The 16,941-nt window shown below is 31.5% G+C and overlaps 1 protein-coding gene across 8 annotated transcripts in view; it reads left to right on the forward strand.

Moving 5' to 3' along the window:
* The window catches only part of Epha7 (EPH receptor A7), a 166,860-nt gene that overhangs the window by 123,750 nt on the left and 26,169 nt on the right, over positions 1-16,941 (forward strand). For 5 of the 8 annotated variants that reach the window (XR_013425000.1, XM_005340674.5, XM_005340673.5 and 2 more), the window contains exons 6-7: positions 12,011-12,135; positions 14,887-15,070. Coding sequence is in view for 7 of the 8 variants with exons in the window: in XM_005340674.5 (XP_005340731.1) it covers positions 12,011-12,135; positions 14,887-15,070 (309 nt within the window). In the remaining variant the exon portion in view is untranslated. The remainder of the gene's footprint in view (positions 1-12,010; positions 12,136-14,886; positions 15,071-16,941) is intronic. The other 3 variants (XM_040283110.2, XM_005340675.5, XM_078019604.1) reach the window with 1 other exon arrangement.

Here is a 16,941-nt window from a genome sequence, read left to right on the forward strand (position 1 = left end):
AAATTGATTTATTTCTGTCTCTGGCTAAGAGACACCAGAAAGTTGAGAGGATTCAAGCAGATCTGAATTCTTGTATTGAAGCACCCTCGTTAAAGAGAAATAACAAACACATTTTATTTGTTGTATTTTTTTTTTCTGTTTTGCATAGCTAGTAGTTGTTTTAGACAGCTTTTTTTGCTGCTGTGACTAAAATACCTAATCAGAATAACTAGAAAAGGAAAATATTTGGAGGCTTACAGTTTCAGAGGTCCCAATCCATAGACAGCAGGCTCCATTTATCATGGCTTGAGATGAGGCTGAATATCATGGCAGATGTGACCAAGGGAAGCAGCTTACATGGTGATCAGAAAGGAGAGAGGGAGAAGGAGGGAGAGACGGAGGGAGGAAGGGAGGGAGGGAGGGGAGAAGGGGGAGAGAGAGAGAGAGAGAGAGAGAGAGAGAGAGAGAGAGAGACTCCATTTTCAGAGTACAAAATATATACCCCAAAGCCATGACTCTAATGAACCACTTCCTCCAGCCACATTCCACCTGTCTCCAGTTACCACTCAGTTAATCACTGATGGGATTAAATCACAGCCTAATCACCTCTACTCTTAACCCTCTCACATTGTCTTGCATGTGAGCTTTAGGGGGGTACCTCACATACAAACCATAACAGTAGTCTTAAAACAGAATAGTTTTCAACACCTTTTCTGTAGAAATGTACAATATTAGAACAACATTCTGGGTCAAATTCATGTTTGGGTCTAGTCTGACAGTCTCTATTTATCATATTGTTTCTTTGGTAAATGAAGTTCAAATTAGAAACAATTATGGATTAACTTTTGGAATAAAACTTACTCATGAATAGTAATTCTGCCTATGTGTAACTTTCACTATAAGCCAGATTTTCCTAGTGCCTAAAAGTAACTCCTGAGTATCAACTGGGAACTTTAGGAAACTGTATTTATTTTCTTTTAGTAGTAATAAATTTAATGTAATATTCACTTATGCCTAACCTTTTTTTGGCAGTAGCTTATATATTTGAAGCAACAACTTTAAAACACAAAGTGCACAGCTGAGGGAGATGTACTTAGCCGACTGTATGAAATGCTTAGATTCCAATAGACTTTTGTAATAAAATAGTAAATCTTGATTGGTATAGAGAACTTATTATTTAGCATATGAATTCATTAAGTTTATATACTTTTGAGAAGAAATGCATTTAGAATACCTGGAGCATTTGAGAAGATAACAGTTTTTAATTGCAAATTTTAATTGAGGTCTTATTAATGAGTCCCATCTTCATTAGGTGCTCTTTCTTATTTTATCCTCCTCTTCCTGCCCTTCCCTGTTCTGTTAGCCTTCTTTCTTTCCTCCTCCTTCTGTTCTTATTTAATAATTTATCTTATAATAAGATGGAAAATTAAAATCAAATTAATTCTGACAAGCAACAGACTGATGATTTGAATTAAAATAAGATAAAATAAAATGAACAAAACCACTAGTGAGGAATAATCTCTGCCAAAAAAATTGTTTTTGTTACATATTTCTAAAAGTAGGAATGTAAACAGGTTTGGATACATATCTGTTTTAGGCCTAGGGAAAATATACTAAAACAGATTCATAGCAGAGTAAAAGAAACAAATAATATAAATACAATACAAAGAGTAGTGTAGAAAACATAAGATTTCTGGTAGCCAAAATATAATGAAATTTTGACCATTTTCTTCAACAATTACCAAGAACTTTGGGATAGTATAGGATGTGACTACCAAATAGTTTTTAGTAATTTTTGTATTATATAATATTAAACAAATGCAATGTCACTCTGTAAACAGATATAGCCTCAGATATAAAACATGAAATAAAGTGAATTTCAAAAAAATTTAAATGTAATTACTGATAGTAATTTGTAAATGCACATTATATACCTTCAGTATATCCATATGACCACAATCACATATGTGAAAAAAATATTTAATGAAACTATATTGATTACTACATGTGATGGATTTGATTTCTATTATATTTAATTCATTTTTTAAAAAATTTTGGTTGCATTTCATTACCTTGCTGTCACACTAATGAAAAATGGTGTAATGAAGAATATTTGAGAAGTTATAAATGGCAGTGTAGTCATATAGTAACTCACAGTTGAAATTCAGTAATGTGTGTTTTATTCAGACAAAAAATATGACTTATTCTAAATGTATATTAATAACACACTCCAGTAAGGCAAACCTCACACTTCTTTCATTAATATTTTTCCCTTGTATTCTGTCATTAATAATCAACCTATATGTTTTTTAAATATACACTTTACTGTTCCTAAAAATTAAACCAAATCCACAGCATTATAATGTGCAGGGCAATATTTAAACTTAATATAGATAACTAGGAAGAGGAACTAATGAGCTCACTTAATCACATAATGATATATGTAAATTAATGTAAATATTACTGCATATTTATTATATAAAATTATTCATATTTTATGATATATATAATAGAATATAAATTAACCATATCTAAATGAAGATTACATTAATGCACATTCTGTAAGACATTATAGTTATACTTCATCAAATATGAAATAATTTAGAAACATAACATAGAAATTCACATTGTATGGAACTTAAATAGCTCTAGAAATTATAAATAAATATAACATAAGCATTTGGGCTAAATTAGCATCTCAAAAGTTTTCTACCAGCGTTACAATATTTTTGTGGTTGTAGTACAATATAATTCTTTCTTTATAAATAAAAATATGCTCCCAAGGTCAAAGAAAATGTACACAACTGAAAATTGTATGTTAATGATTATATGTTAATTATATGTTAATGATCTCTCTTATAGGTTAATGATATAAGAGAGATCATTAACATATAAGCACGTGTGTGAGCATGAGAATATATCTTATTTTATACAATGATTTGTTTCCAACATTAAAGGAAGGGATGGCAATGGGCCATAGCTGCCCCATACTTTCTGATGTTCTTTCTATAAATATTTCTTTTTTTTTTCTAAGAGAGAGGAGAGAGAGAGACAGAGAGGGAGAGAGAGAATTTTTTTAATATTTATTTTTTAGTTTTCGGCGGACACAGCATCTTTGTCTGTATGTGGTGCTGAGGATCGAACCTGGGCCGCACGAATGCCAGGCGAGCACTCTATTGCTTGAGCCACATCCCCAGCCCCTCTATAAGTATTTCATCATTAAAGTAAGACCATAGTCATGTAGTTAATGATATTAATAAGATAACTTTTGGAACATTACATATGGAGCCAAATTACCTGGTAGCCCAAGTTTGAAAGTAGTTTAAATAAATCACTCAAAATCTTAGTTTCCTCAACAATGAAAAGAGAAGTTGTTTCATATGTGTTTTTCTCTACTCCATATATTTTATAACATTTTGAAAAGGGTGTGTCTTATTGGTCAGGTTTATATTTCATTAATTTTCTTTTTTATAATGATATATCCCTTCTAAATAATTTAACATTAACACTTTACCTTTCTATCTGGTATGTATAAAACAGTATACACTTTGTATAAATTGACCATTTACCAAAATAACTATTGAATAAAAACTGTCAATGTAATGTTTAAGCGTCTAACATTTCGAGCATTTACTATGAAGGGTGTTTGAATCCTGCCCTGAAATGATAGCATATGTTCTTTCCAAGCTTCAGAGGAATTGTTCTGAAAGTCAGCTATATATCAGATTTATCTGTACTGTATTTGCAGAAAATAATACTAGTGCCCAAATCTGAATTTAATCAGAGAACTCTGGAATGGGTCACAGGAATCAGTAATATTAATATGGACAAAATGAATATAGGATAATACTATATCAGTTTTAGAAAAAGCATCACCATGTGCCAAGAGTAGTTTTTAGTATTTAGCATGCATTTATAAATTTAATTTCCATAGCAATTTAATTATGCACTCAGATTATTCCTATTTTAAATCTGAGAAAACTGAGTATAAGGACATTTATTTTCTTGCTCAAGGTCAAACAGCAAGTAAGTGATGGATACCCTTGGGCCCATACTCTTCATTGGACATTCTACCCCTGCCTTTAAATAGCATCAGAATAACGAGGTCTAGACAAGCATAATAACATAATTTAATGCCATGCTCTATCATACCATCACCAAAAAAGAATTCTGTGTTAACCTAAACAGAGGAAAAATTATTCAAGGAGTTGTTACTTACTGTTGGAGGTCATTTGAGAGTAAATTATCAGCTCAATCTTGGACTTGAGTCTGTTATTATCTGATGGAAATAAGGTTATCTCTTAGAGATCATAGATAAGGTGTCAATGTTCCTAATAAGTAATTTAAATGTATGGTTATACTAGTCAAACATTGAATTACGATTTTTTTTGCAAATAGGTTATTTTTGTGTGTATTTGTCATTTTACTGTCTCCCACAAATTTGATGGCACATGGTTTATATTTTTTCTATGCTACAGTGTTAGTTTTGCATTATATATTTACGTTATAACTTGTTTTGTGAATTAAAATCTCCCAGAAGGTAGGAACTGAGACCTCATCATCTTTGCAATCTATACAATTCTTTATTTTTACTATAATCCTTCATGAAAAAGTTATATCTTAAAGTTATGAATGCATGAAGCTCTCATCAGAAATCTATAAGAAGATTGTTCTAGTGATATTGCTTTCTGGGAATTTAAGTATAACAGCAAAGGGTATTTAACAGTAATAGTAGAGTACTTTTAAATAACACTGCTACTAAATGCCAGCACATATAACAGATGAGTAGCTTTTATCATAATGAAAATCATGAAAGAAGCTGCAAATCAAAATAAATATAAATTCTTTTTTCATCAGGAAATCTCACTAAGCAAAAAAGAACTATCAGCTGAGTAACACAAAAACATGTTTTTTGAAGAATGGTTGCTTTAGGGAAGGTAACTTTGTAATTTGATATTGGCAAAGAATCTCATTTTTTCTCTTTTGTAATTTTTGAGTATTGTAGTATACATGTCAATTTGCCATTTTAAAAGTGTTGTTTTTTTTTAAAAAATTAATCTCTTCTCAGCTTAACCTCTTCTGGTATCATCAGGATGTAGGACTGTCTCTATTCAGTAGATTCCTAAGCCTCTTTTCATCATTATACCCCCAAAATATAACATTTTGGCACATCACAGATTTTCAGTAAATATTAAACAGATGATTAACTGCCTCATTCTAGTATCTAAACTCAAGTAGTGCCAGCACCTAGATCATTGCAGTGTAGTAAAAAATTTAAATAAATGATGAAAAATAAATGTTTAAAAAGTTGGAAATTAGGGTTTAAAACATGGATTGAATTCAACATTAACCCCTTTATGAAAGAATGCTACTAAATTTCTTTAAAGCTCAGCTTCTTTACCAGGAAAATAGAACAATAATATCTACTTCTTGTACCATTGTAGTATGGAAGAAAGAACTAAGGAGACTACACAAACACACTTAAACATATATATATATATATATATATATATATATATATGGAATACTATATATGAAATGTATATGAAAATTTTATATACATGTGAAGATTATTTCATACTCTTGATGATCTATAATTCTCCGTGCCCTGCGAATACTAACTGCCAAACAATTATTTGTGAAATAGAATAAACTGATTTAAAAAAAAGCATTATCTGTTGGTTGAAACAATAAGGGCTCCTTATCCATTCTGAATTGCCATGTTAGATGATAATTTACCTATTCCTCCTTGAACAGGGTAATGTGAATTGGATAGCTAGTTCTAGGAAGCTACCTAATTTACATCTACTCTGTTCAAGTTTTTATTTCTTTAATTTAATGAATTTCAAGTTACAGTTTAATTCTCTACTAATAGTTGCTTTCTCCACAAATCTCACTTCTTTGACTCTTAAAGCATTATGTAGAGATTTTGCTGGGAAATGCTACTCTTCTAGTACTCAATTTAAAATCCAGATAATTGGTTAACAATTAATGATCTAATGATAAAAGAGAAGAAAAATTTATTCACAGAAAAATGTCTTGTCAGATGATTTTTACAATCATTGCTTTAAAGAACTGGACTTTCTTACTGAATCCAATCGTGAAGCAGGGCCTTTTGTTGTTTCTGTAACTTGTTTTATTGCCCTACTGAACACATATTGATTTAACTTGCATTTATCCTTGTCTAGGGCCACTATATAGGACACCTTTATTTTCCTCCTTTGTCAGTTCAAAGTCATATTCATTTTCATATAACATTCAGATCTTATTTTAGCTTTATTTTTCACTTCAGTAACTTCTTTGAATTTATTCAGAAATTCTATTATATACTCATTCATTGTATTATATATTTTACATTTTAATAAAACATTATTATGTTAATTGGTAGGATAAGTAGGTAGCAGTGTAAATAATATAATTTAATTTTGAAAAAAGGATGAATTTTTTTCCCACTGTTTTTTTCTACTAGCTATTACGGAATGAAATTTTCTATTTGTTATAGCTACAAATCATGCTTCTCACTAAACAGATAAATTGACAGACATCTACTGCAAATGAATCTCTTCTTCATTGCTATAGACTCACTTGCTCTTAGTTCTTATGCTTTTTTTAGCTTAATTTTATACTTATCATTTACAATATATTATTTATCATCTTTTTCATTAGCCTAGAAATTAAAGTTTAGTAAAACCATGTTAACATTTAATATTTATATATTTTTTTCTGCATATTGCTAGAAATGGAATTCTTATATTATATGGTACTGCACTTGACCATATATACTTAAGACCTACATTTTTGCTATTGAAATAATTGTGTGTGTGTGTGTGTGTGTGTGTGTGTGTGTGTATACACACAGGTTTGTTAATCTGTAGTGCAAAATAAATCACTGTTGGGAAAAAGTAAAAAAGCTGAAAGACATGTATTATGGAATACTAAATTCCTAATAATGAACACATTTATTATTTAAAAAGATTGCTAAAAATAAATGCCATACCTTAAATGTCTAGCATAGAAATTGTTCAGTACATCTACAGCCATACCACCCTGAACGTGCCCGATCTCGTCTGATCTCGGAAGCTAAGCAGGGTCGGGCCTGGTTAGTACTTGGATGGGAGAATTTGTTCAGTAAAGACTATTATTCTATTATTATGAGACTTTGATTTGATCGTATTCCAACTATGTCTTCATTTCCACTTTTTGTACTTATCTAATGGAAACCTAACAAATTTCAAGATTCAATAATTTGACATACTTTACAAAAGGTCATTATATGTTCATTGGCTCATCCTACCTCATTGTATTGTTAAAATAATGATATAATTTTCCTCTTCTTTTTAATTGAAATTCAGTTAGAGCATGCAGGTGTAAGGAAAATGACAACTAGTATAAATAAATTACTTTTAAAAATCTCGAATCATTAAAGTTATATCACACCAAAAGTAAAATGTTTCTTTCTTATGAATACACATTGTTTGGGGGCTTAATCCATATCAAAATTATTTTCATGTTAGTTCAACATAAAGCTTAACAGATCATGTCATTATAACATGCCATCATTAACCTTTTTTCATAGAATTCATAAAAATTTCTGTGGGTCTACTTTTTTTCTTTCTTTGTAGTATGTGTTCAGCGTCTATTGCTGCTGTTAGAAATTACCTCAAAACTTAGCAACTTCAAACAGGACTCATCTTATTATCTCAGGGTTCTGTGGGTCAGAAGTTTGGGCACAGTGAGGTTCAGCTGGATCCAATGCTCATAGCCTCAGGAGGCAGAAATCCAGTCATTAGCTGGTCTGAACTTTTTAAATTTATTTTTATCTTATTATTGTTTTTGTATGTATTCATTATTTGGGCAGGGGCGCTCTCAGAAAGATCCACTTCCATGTTCATTATGTTGTTGGCAACATTCAGTTTTTTTGCACTTCTAGGACTAAGGTCTCTATTTCCTGCCTGTCAGGGCCAATTTTTGATCCTGAAGGCAGCCTACATATTTCCTGGTGTTCCCCATGTGTCCTCTTCAGCAGTGATGGATTGAAGCCTTTTAGGATTTGAATTCCTCTGACTTCTATAGCATCTCTCTGACCCTGGCTAGAGAAATTTCTCTGCTCTTAAAGGTTTTTGTGGTTAGATTGAGACCATTGCGAGAAACCCACATCATCTCATTATTTTAAGGCCTATAACTTTTTTTGCATCTGCAGACTGCCTTTTGCCATGTAATTTACATATTCATATTCACATGTTTCCAAGATTAGGGTAGGAGTGTCTTTGGGTTAGTCGGCCTCTTCCACTGTTTTAAAATGATCTTTTCCTCACTTCATGCTAGAAAAATCTCCCCTACATACAGGTAAGCTTAATATTTTAGGAAGGGAAAATGGAGCTCTTATGACTATATTCCATAATGTAATTTAAATATAGCATTGTAATTGGATTTTAGTTGAAAATGATTAAGATCAATGACTGTGTATGAGCTCTTTAAAGTTCAAAACGTGTCAAGAGCCTTATTGGTTCAGGTCTATACATAAACCCACCTTCCTATTATCAATTTTGTTTTAATTCAAAACTTCATAGTGAGGAAAGAGTCTACAAATTTACTTTTCTGCCTTTCATTAGACTTTTGGTTTCCTGTTTCATCAACTTTATCAAATTTGTTATTATGATGTTGATATTTGCCACATTGAACAACAGAATCCATTTCTGAATCATCTAAAATCCTATTTTATTATTATTGTGCAGATTCCAAATATGATTAAGCTTGTATATCATGGCCAGGTGTGGCAGTGAACACCTGTTATGCCAGTGACTCAGGAGGATGAGGCAGGGGGATTGCAAGTTCAAGGCCAGTCTCATCAACTTATTGAGACCCTTGGAAACCTAGTGAGACCCTGTTTCAAAGTAAAAAAATTAAAAGGGTTGGGGATGTGGCTCAATGGTAAAGCACCCCTGAGTTAAATCCCCAGTACCTAAATAAATGAATAAATGTGTGTCATGGTTTGGTCTCATTTATATTCTATTTATTCGTTAAGTTTTATATTCATTATATAAGTTTTATATTAAAGAGCTTTGAAACCAAGATAGCTCCATCTGTTTTACCAATTGCATATTAAAATATTTCTAATAATTTATGTGAAATTAACTACCATATTTCAATGCTTCTAGTAACTCATTTTTTAGAAACCCACCTAAAAATATTAAACAACTTCTTGGTGTATAGTAATTGTTTTTTACATTTTCTAATTCAAGGACTTTATTATTTTTTGGTTACTATTTATTAACTTCACATCAATTCCAATTGAAATAGACTTACTTTCATTTTGATAATTATAAATGTTATAATTTAATGTCATACCACCTAATTGGTTCTTAAATATGCATATAATTTAGCTGTATAGAGTTCTTTTTCAGAAATAAACTTGAGGTTGTTAGTTAAATGTTTTTGTGTAAGAATTAGTGTAATGTTAGTGAAATGGTTACAGTGATCAATTTAGATCAAATAACATATAAGCCCTAAAAGTCATTGTGTTTTAACGTTAGGATTCCTTATGCCATTTAGGTTTTACTTTAACATTTTACTTTATCTGTACATGATAGCCTTGTCAGAATCTGATGCGGTTAGAAATATTCTATTTACAAACTGCATTTCGAGTTGTACATCCTTTATGTTAAAGATTCTGAGAATCAAGGGGAAATGTAATCCGTTTTTCTGTATCAGAATCTTGTATTTCAAGGACATAAGACAAAGATTTCTCTCATCCTGCAGTTCATTATTCTCAAGGGCCATGTGTACTTTTGTCTCTGACTCTCTAAAAATGTGTGACTGGATATAGTATAAGCAAGGGTTTAAAAGTAAAATAAATGAATAACAACCAAAAAAAAAAAAAAAAAAGAAAATCAGGAGTATGTTCCCAGATATGGCTCCCTGTGAAAAAGAGAAAATGCGTTGCAGCACAGTGCACCGAGTGCTATGCTATGAATTTCAAACTATTATACACTTCAAATATATTTTTAGGCACCCTTCTTTCCCCCAAATCCTCAATTACCATAATTTTGTTGGTAAAAGTTCTTTTCCAGGATGAAATAATGAATGTAATTTTAGTGTGTAACGTGCACAAATCAAGTCTTATTTTATACTTGGCTCTTTCTTCAATGCACTAGAAACTAAATAAAGTAGGCTCAGATTCTAGTCTCCTTCATATCTCAAAGAATTCAGCATCCCTGCTTCTTTTACTATACCATCTTGGGGTAGAAACTAAGCAAACACCTTACAGTTTACTCATACCAAAAATAATTTTAAGAAAGGTGCATTATTCAAAAATGAACCAGAGACTTAGACTTCACTTCTCCCTCACCTGTTTCTCACTGACCTAGTTAATGATGGCACATTTAAGTTGTGAACCCTGATGGGAGAGCAGCAGGTCTACTGGGTAGTGTGCTGTCCATGCAGAATTTTCTCCTGTGTTGTATTCTGTATTTTTTTAACTACGGATTTTTCTGAATGGCTTTGTTAAGTGCATTAGAGATTATTTGTTAAGTGTAACATCACCTCACAATTGGTTGGGTTTGTGTTTCCCAAGGTACTGTCCCAAGGAAGCATGATTTTAAAGCATCCCACTCTGTGAAATAGGTTAAACTCACTCTGGGCAGAGAGCAATCATATTAGCGACCAATTCTTCACTGTACACACTCAGGGTTCAAAAGTTGTGGCAAAAATAAGACCTCTTATTAGAAATTTGCTTCATTGAAGACATAGTCAAAATGCATTTAGTCTGTAAACACAGACAATTGTGTAGCAGCATCCCCTACAAGGGAAAGTTGTCCCACTTAATCGGCCTTGTTACTCTTTTTTTAGTAATCTGTGAGGAAATGGGAGTCATGAATCTTCCCTATCCTTCCTTCAAAATTGCCTGGCCAGGAAGAAGTGAAAAATGTGTTTTCTAGACTTTCATACAAGAAAATGTTAAGAAGTAGAAGAAACAAAATAAAGCCACAGGGATAAACATCAGAAGCTTGCTTAAATGGCTTCAGCCTCATATAATTGCTTTTCTGTCAGCAGGATTATTAACAATTTTGGACATCTGAAAATTAAATTAACAGCCTTAAAATATTTTACAGAATGAGATAGAGCATGATACATGAAACATAATGACCCCACTGAAATTCAGCCAAGCCAGCGCAGCTACTCGTGTAGACAGAGAAGACAACTAGTTAATCATCACTGAGCAAATTAGACAGAGCAAATGAGCTTGCCACATTCCACAGCCTTAGCTACCAAGAAGACGATATGCTACTAATTAGAATGAAAGAACTCTAAGCATATTATTATCTGTATAGAAAGAGAAACCAAGAGTGTAGCTTTGAATTGCTTTTACCAAAGCCGGAATCCTAGGTTACATAGTATATGGTACAAAGTACACGTGTGAAAGTTCGTATGTGTGTGTGTATGGTGTTCATGCATATATTTAATTTAGGGCACACTTTTTGCATCTTGACATCATGACCCTTACAAATTTTTCCCAATATTAATTTATACTTTTTGAAAAAAACAGTTGGAATGCAAAAAGCATTTTGTAAAAGTGTGATCATCTCTTTAAAGAACAAAATAGCTGTTTTTTTATATCTTTTCTTACATAGTATTGTTATTTTTTTCTTTTGCAAAGTATATTTCTCTTGCATATGAAATAAATATTTGGACTTAGTTTATCACTGGAGATTAATCTGAAATCATATTTTCTAGCCTTAATTAGCATTCATTTGCTTAATTGTCATTCTCAGCCCGATCATTTCCATTTTTCACTAACTTGAACAATGCTATCTTCTGCTGTTTGCACTTTAATTTAAATTTCTATTAAGGTTTATGAACAGTAATAAGGTCCTGTTTGAATATTCATTAGCTTCTGAATTGTGAGCTATGAAAAGGTGCTTTCTTTTACCTTAATGAAACTGGCACAGCATGGGACTGATCAGTTGTGACATTTGATTTGAGGCATCCAGTGAATTTTCTCATTGTTTATTGACACATCTTGTCCAAACAGCTCCCTCGCAAGTGAGTGGAGTAATGAAGGAGAGAGTGCTGCAGCGGAGTGTCGAGCTTTCCTGGCAGGAACCAGAGCATCCCAATGGAGTCATCACCGAGTATGAAATCAAGTATTACGAGAAAGTAAGTGCTAAGAGCAGCTGAAATGTACGACAGTGTGTGCTGTGTCTCATGTCATCCTACTGTTTTGTACACCAAAGTTGGTCATTATGCCAACAACTTGGAACTACTTCAGAATTTGTAGTCAATTTTAGCCATTTTTAATAAGCGGCTCCCTGAGTCTCTGTTTCATTGTTACAATCATGATTTTTGTGTATAAAATTTCTGTTACAGAACTGATTATTCCATTTGTAGTAAACGTATTTACTCAATTTTTGATACATATTAATTAGAAGTATGATGTGTTAGTACAACAGAAACTACAAAGCCCAATACATTTTGCTGTTTGCTTGTTTTATTTTTGTTGTGTGCTTTTTGTTTTTAGCCCAATATATAATTGTGTGTGTGAGTGTGTGTTTGTGTGTGGTGCTGGGGATTGAACCCAGGGCCTTGTGCATGGAAGGCAAGCACTTTACCAACTGAGCTATATCCCCAGCCAGCCCAATACATTTTGAGAAGTGTTGCTCTTGATATATCTGTTTGGACTCTTAATGATTTATTGAATTTATGTGATTCCATAATTATGTCATCAAATACTTTAGAAGTGTGATAAAAATAAGAATATTTTGCATGAGACTTATGTAGTATTGTCCAGATTTAAGAATCAGATAATGTTATTTTACTCCTTTAAATTCTTACTGAAATGTATTTCATATGTTATGCAATCATGTCTAGCATCTTCTTCCATGAAGAATAATGGGCTAGAACTTGCTGCCCCTGTAATCTTCTTATAGCAGGTGAACTCAGCAAATAGTTGTGTATCTCAGTATATGAGTACATTTGCTCCTGTGGAGCTAGAACAAAACAAAAAATATTAAAAAGACCTGTTACAGATATCCCTAGTGCACCTCAGAGAAAGACCAGGATCAAGGTTTTAAACATGGCAACTATTACTCTTGTTTCACTAATCATAATAATAAATGTTGCCACTATTGACTCAACTAGTTATCTGAAATGCTGTACTACACAAACTATTTTAACTATGTAGATAGGATTACTAAATGGAAAATTAAAGCTTTGGAAAACTTTAGGATTTAGTAGACTTGGTTAAATAAATTGAAATATGCAAAATACTCTGGTAATAAGTATACTTTTTTCCTTTTGAAGGAAAAAAATGTAAAGGTTACACTTAATGTTCATATATTTTTTAAATTAGTTTTCTAATTATTTACATTATGAAATCAGGTGTTTATGCTTTAAGTTGCGATTCCTATGCCTCATTTTTGTACCAGAAAATATATTTTTTGTTCCAACAAGTGTGTTCAAAGGGGATCACTGTTTTTAATATTGTTTGTGTTGTACGTTTTCCGATTACCTCAAGTTATAGTTCTTTCTTGAAACTATCAAATTTCAAAGATAATAAAACACAGGTTTCAAGTAAAGTTTCTAATAATGCAAATTTGAAATATTTTGCATACTCTGTGAAATAAATGTGTTTAAATAATTAATTTTTATTTTGCATGACAGAAATGATGTCTCTATATTCAGTAAATTTGAAAATTAAGCAATTATTGGAAAATAATAAAAGTATTGCATTGTGCTGTAATGTATGCAGGCATATAATCTATTTATCATCATGTTCCTCTTAATACTCATTCTTTTATTTAAGATAAATATATAGACAATACCAAGTATCATTTTTACAAATTATAATAATGAAGACAATCACAGGTCATTTTCATGAAATTGAGTTTAAGTATAGATTTATTTGCAGTTTTGTAAGTATCATTGTGAAGATAAATCAAACCATAAGACTGACATTTTCAAATTTCAATGAACAATTTTATTTCTAAGAAAAATTGAATAGGAGCATTTACATAGAATAAATAAAAACTCTCTAAAGTTATATAAAGTATTATCTTTTAAACTACTCATAAATAACTTACTTACATCAAGGAAGTTTTAAATTTTTATTCATCTAAGTATCATTTTGATGATGTTTTCTATATGCTCAAATTTTTATATTTATTTCATTCTTAGGCTTATCATGTATGTGCATACAATGTGTTTGATGCCTATGAGATAAAGAAGATAGAAAATGAAACTTTAAAGTACACTTCTCAAGCCTCAGTTTTCACAGGAAATAGAATTAAATTTAAAATTTTGTCAAATCATAAATTAAATAATTTACTTTCATATTGAGTTTTTAATTAAAAACATTCCATTAAGTACTGCTAAGAACTATTTTGTAGAAGTAGCTTTGTTCTATGAGAAATGAGTTTTTATTGAAAATAATTGATGTGTCATTATAGTGTTGGTTTGAAGAGAATTTCTTGATTCAATAACTTTCTTAAGTTTTGGAGTATGGCTTTTTGCTTATTGTATAACATTTGAGAAAAATTAACGGAACTACAATATGATACAAAGAGCTCTCATAAACCATAGTTTTTATAGGTGTACTCACATTTTGATCAGTAGGGCAGTTTGTTATATTATGGTTCTTGCCATTATGCCCTATCCCAACAAAGCAAAAAGCCAAACATTATAATTATTTCATTCATAAAGTATTTCTCTTTGAAAGTTATAGAACAAAGGCAAGCATTTTACATTTAGATTTTATATTATGTTAAAAGCAACTCACTGTTATAATATTCCGCAAGGCACAATGTAGCCTCAATAAAAACAATACAGCAAATTGAAATAAATTGCAGAATTGGCTGTCAAATTATCGGGTTACATTCACAATTAAATATTCTCTATAAATATTGTTTCTAGGATCAAAGGGAAAGGACCTACTCGACTGTAAAAACCAAGTCCACCTCAGCCTCCATAAATAATCTGAAACCAGGAACAGTGTATGTTTTCCAGATTCGGGCTTTTACTGCTGCAGGTTATGGAAATTACAGTCCCAGACTTGATGTTGCTACGCTAGAGGAAGCTACAGGTAAAATGTTTGAAGGTAATTACAACCTTTGGTTTGAATTCTTACCCTTGATAACTCTCAGACTTACTTTTTTCCAGTATTGAGGGTGATTATTTGCATCAAGATAATTTTTACATATAAAAATAAATACATATGCACATACATGCATACTTTATAAAGGTCATTCAGGATAATAATTTTTCTATTTCTGGGTTGTTTTTTTTCCCCTGCAATGTTCAAACCCTATAATTTACACTACTTACTTTAACATACACTGGATTTATTTATTTTATAAAGGTGAAGTTAGAATTAGAAACAGGATTTATACATTTTTTATGTTGACACAAGATTTTTTCATAGACTTCAAAGTAATCATGCTTTGGGTCCATCAAATTATTTCTTCTGAAAATTTCCCCAAATGAGGCTGGGATGTACATGGGATGGACAAGAGAACCGTAGCCAAGAGCTGTGTTAATTTAAGCTACTTGGTCACTTAGCAGTAAGTTCAAACACTGGAGTTCAGAAAGAAGATCTTAGAACTTACATTTCTTTTGTTTTCATCATTTCTTTCTTCGTTTTTGTTATGGAATATTTCAAGGATAGTAAAGAAATACAGTATATAAGAATATAAAGGAGATAAGTAAATGAATATCCCTGTATGCACCACTCAGCTGAAATATACAACAGAAACAATAACTTTAAACTCCTCTATCATGATTGATATTCTGTAGTGCAATATAAAATTATAACAAATCATGTATATCTTTGTAGTATGTAACAAATGAGCAGATGTGTCTTGAGGTGTGTGTCCCCGCTAACTGTTAGAATACAAGTTCAGAATAAGGGACTCACTACTGGCTGTGCTTCAGGTGGGTTGAGGCCTGTGTTTCTATACTAGAGAATTCTTCATTCCTCACGTTACTGCTCAGGCACAAGGTTCACCTCATCTCCTTGCCAATCTAGTGTTCCTATAAAATTCTAAACAAGAGAGAGTAGAAAAAATGTCATATGATTTTTTCCCTCACCTTTTAAAAGAATTTTTAAAAACAAATTAAATTCATACGATTTGATCAAAGAATTGTTTTGACTTCAAAGATTTTATATTTTATGAAATATCATTTGCATTTATTTATTGTTTGAAAGCCTAAAAATGGTAGTATTTTTTTTTTCAAAATATTTTTGTTGTTCTTTTTTTGGGGGGGAGGGGTACCAGGGATTGAAATCAGGGGAACTTAATCACTGAGTCACATTCCCAAAAACCTTTCATTTATTTATTAATTTTTAAATTAAGACAGGGTTTCACTTAGTTGCTTAGAACCTCACTAAGTTGCTGAGGCTGGCCTTAAAATTATGATTCTCCTGATTTATCCTCCCAAGCCATTGGGATTATAGGTATGTGCCATCATGCCCAGTTTTGTTACTTTATGGTGAACCAACAGTACTTATGGCCAAAAAATAAAATTTATGTTGAAATCATTGTGAAATATAAATTGTTTTATAAAATTGTAGCTATACATAGGCATCATAGAAAAATTTGTCACATAATTAGCTATGAGGAGCTTAATGCTATTCTGATTTATTATTATCTTTTTAAAATAGATTATATAAGACCCAAAGTGAAAGTATCTTAGTGGCCCCAAAATATTATTAAAGCATTTTAGGCAAGAATTTCAACATTTAAACATTTGATTGGTTTATTGTTAAAATATGCTACAGCAATTTTCAACTAAGGCCAATCTCTTGCAGGCATGTGGCTGGGTTCACATCTCACCTCTACTACATCCATTTATAGAATTTGGGGTGAATGAGCTATTTCTGTGTACTGTGCTGAGATAGCAATACCCAACTCAGAGGGTATTATGACAACTAAATAAATTAATATACACAAAGTGCCACATGTAGTTCTC

Source organism: Ictidomys tridecemlineatus, chromosome 8, assembly GCF_052094955.1.
Source record: "Ictidomys tridecemlineatus isolate mIctTri1 chromosome 8, mIctTri1.hap1, whole genome shotgun sequence".
NCBI lineage: Eukaryota > Metazoa > Chordata > Mammalia > Rodentia > Sciuridae > Ictidomys > Ictidomys tridecemlineatus.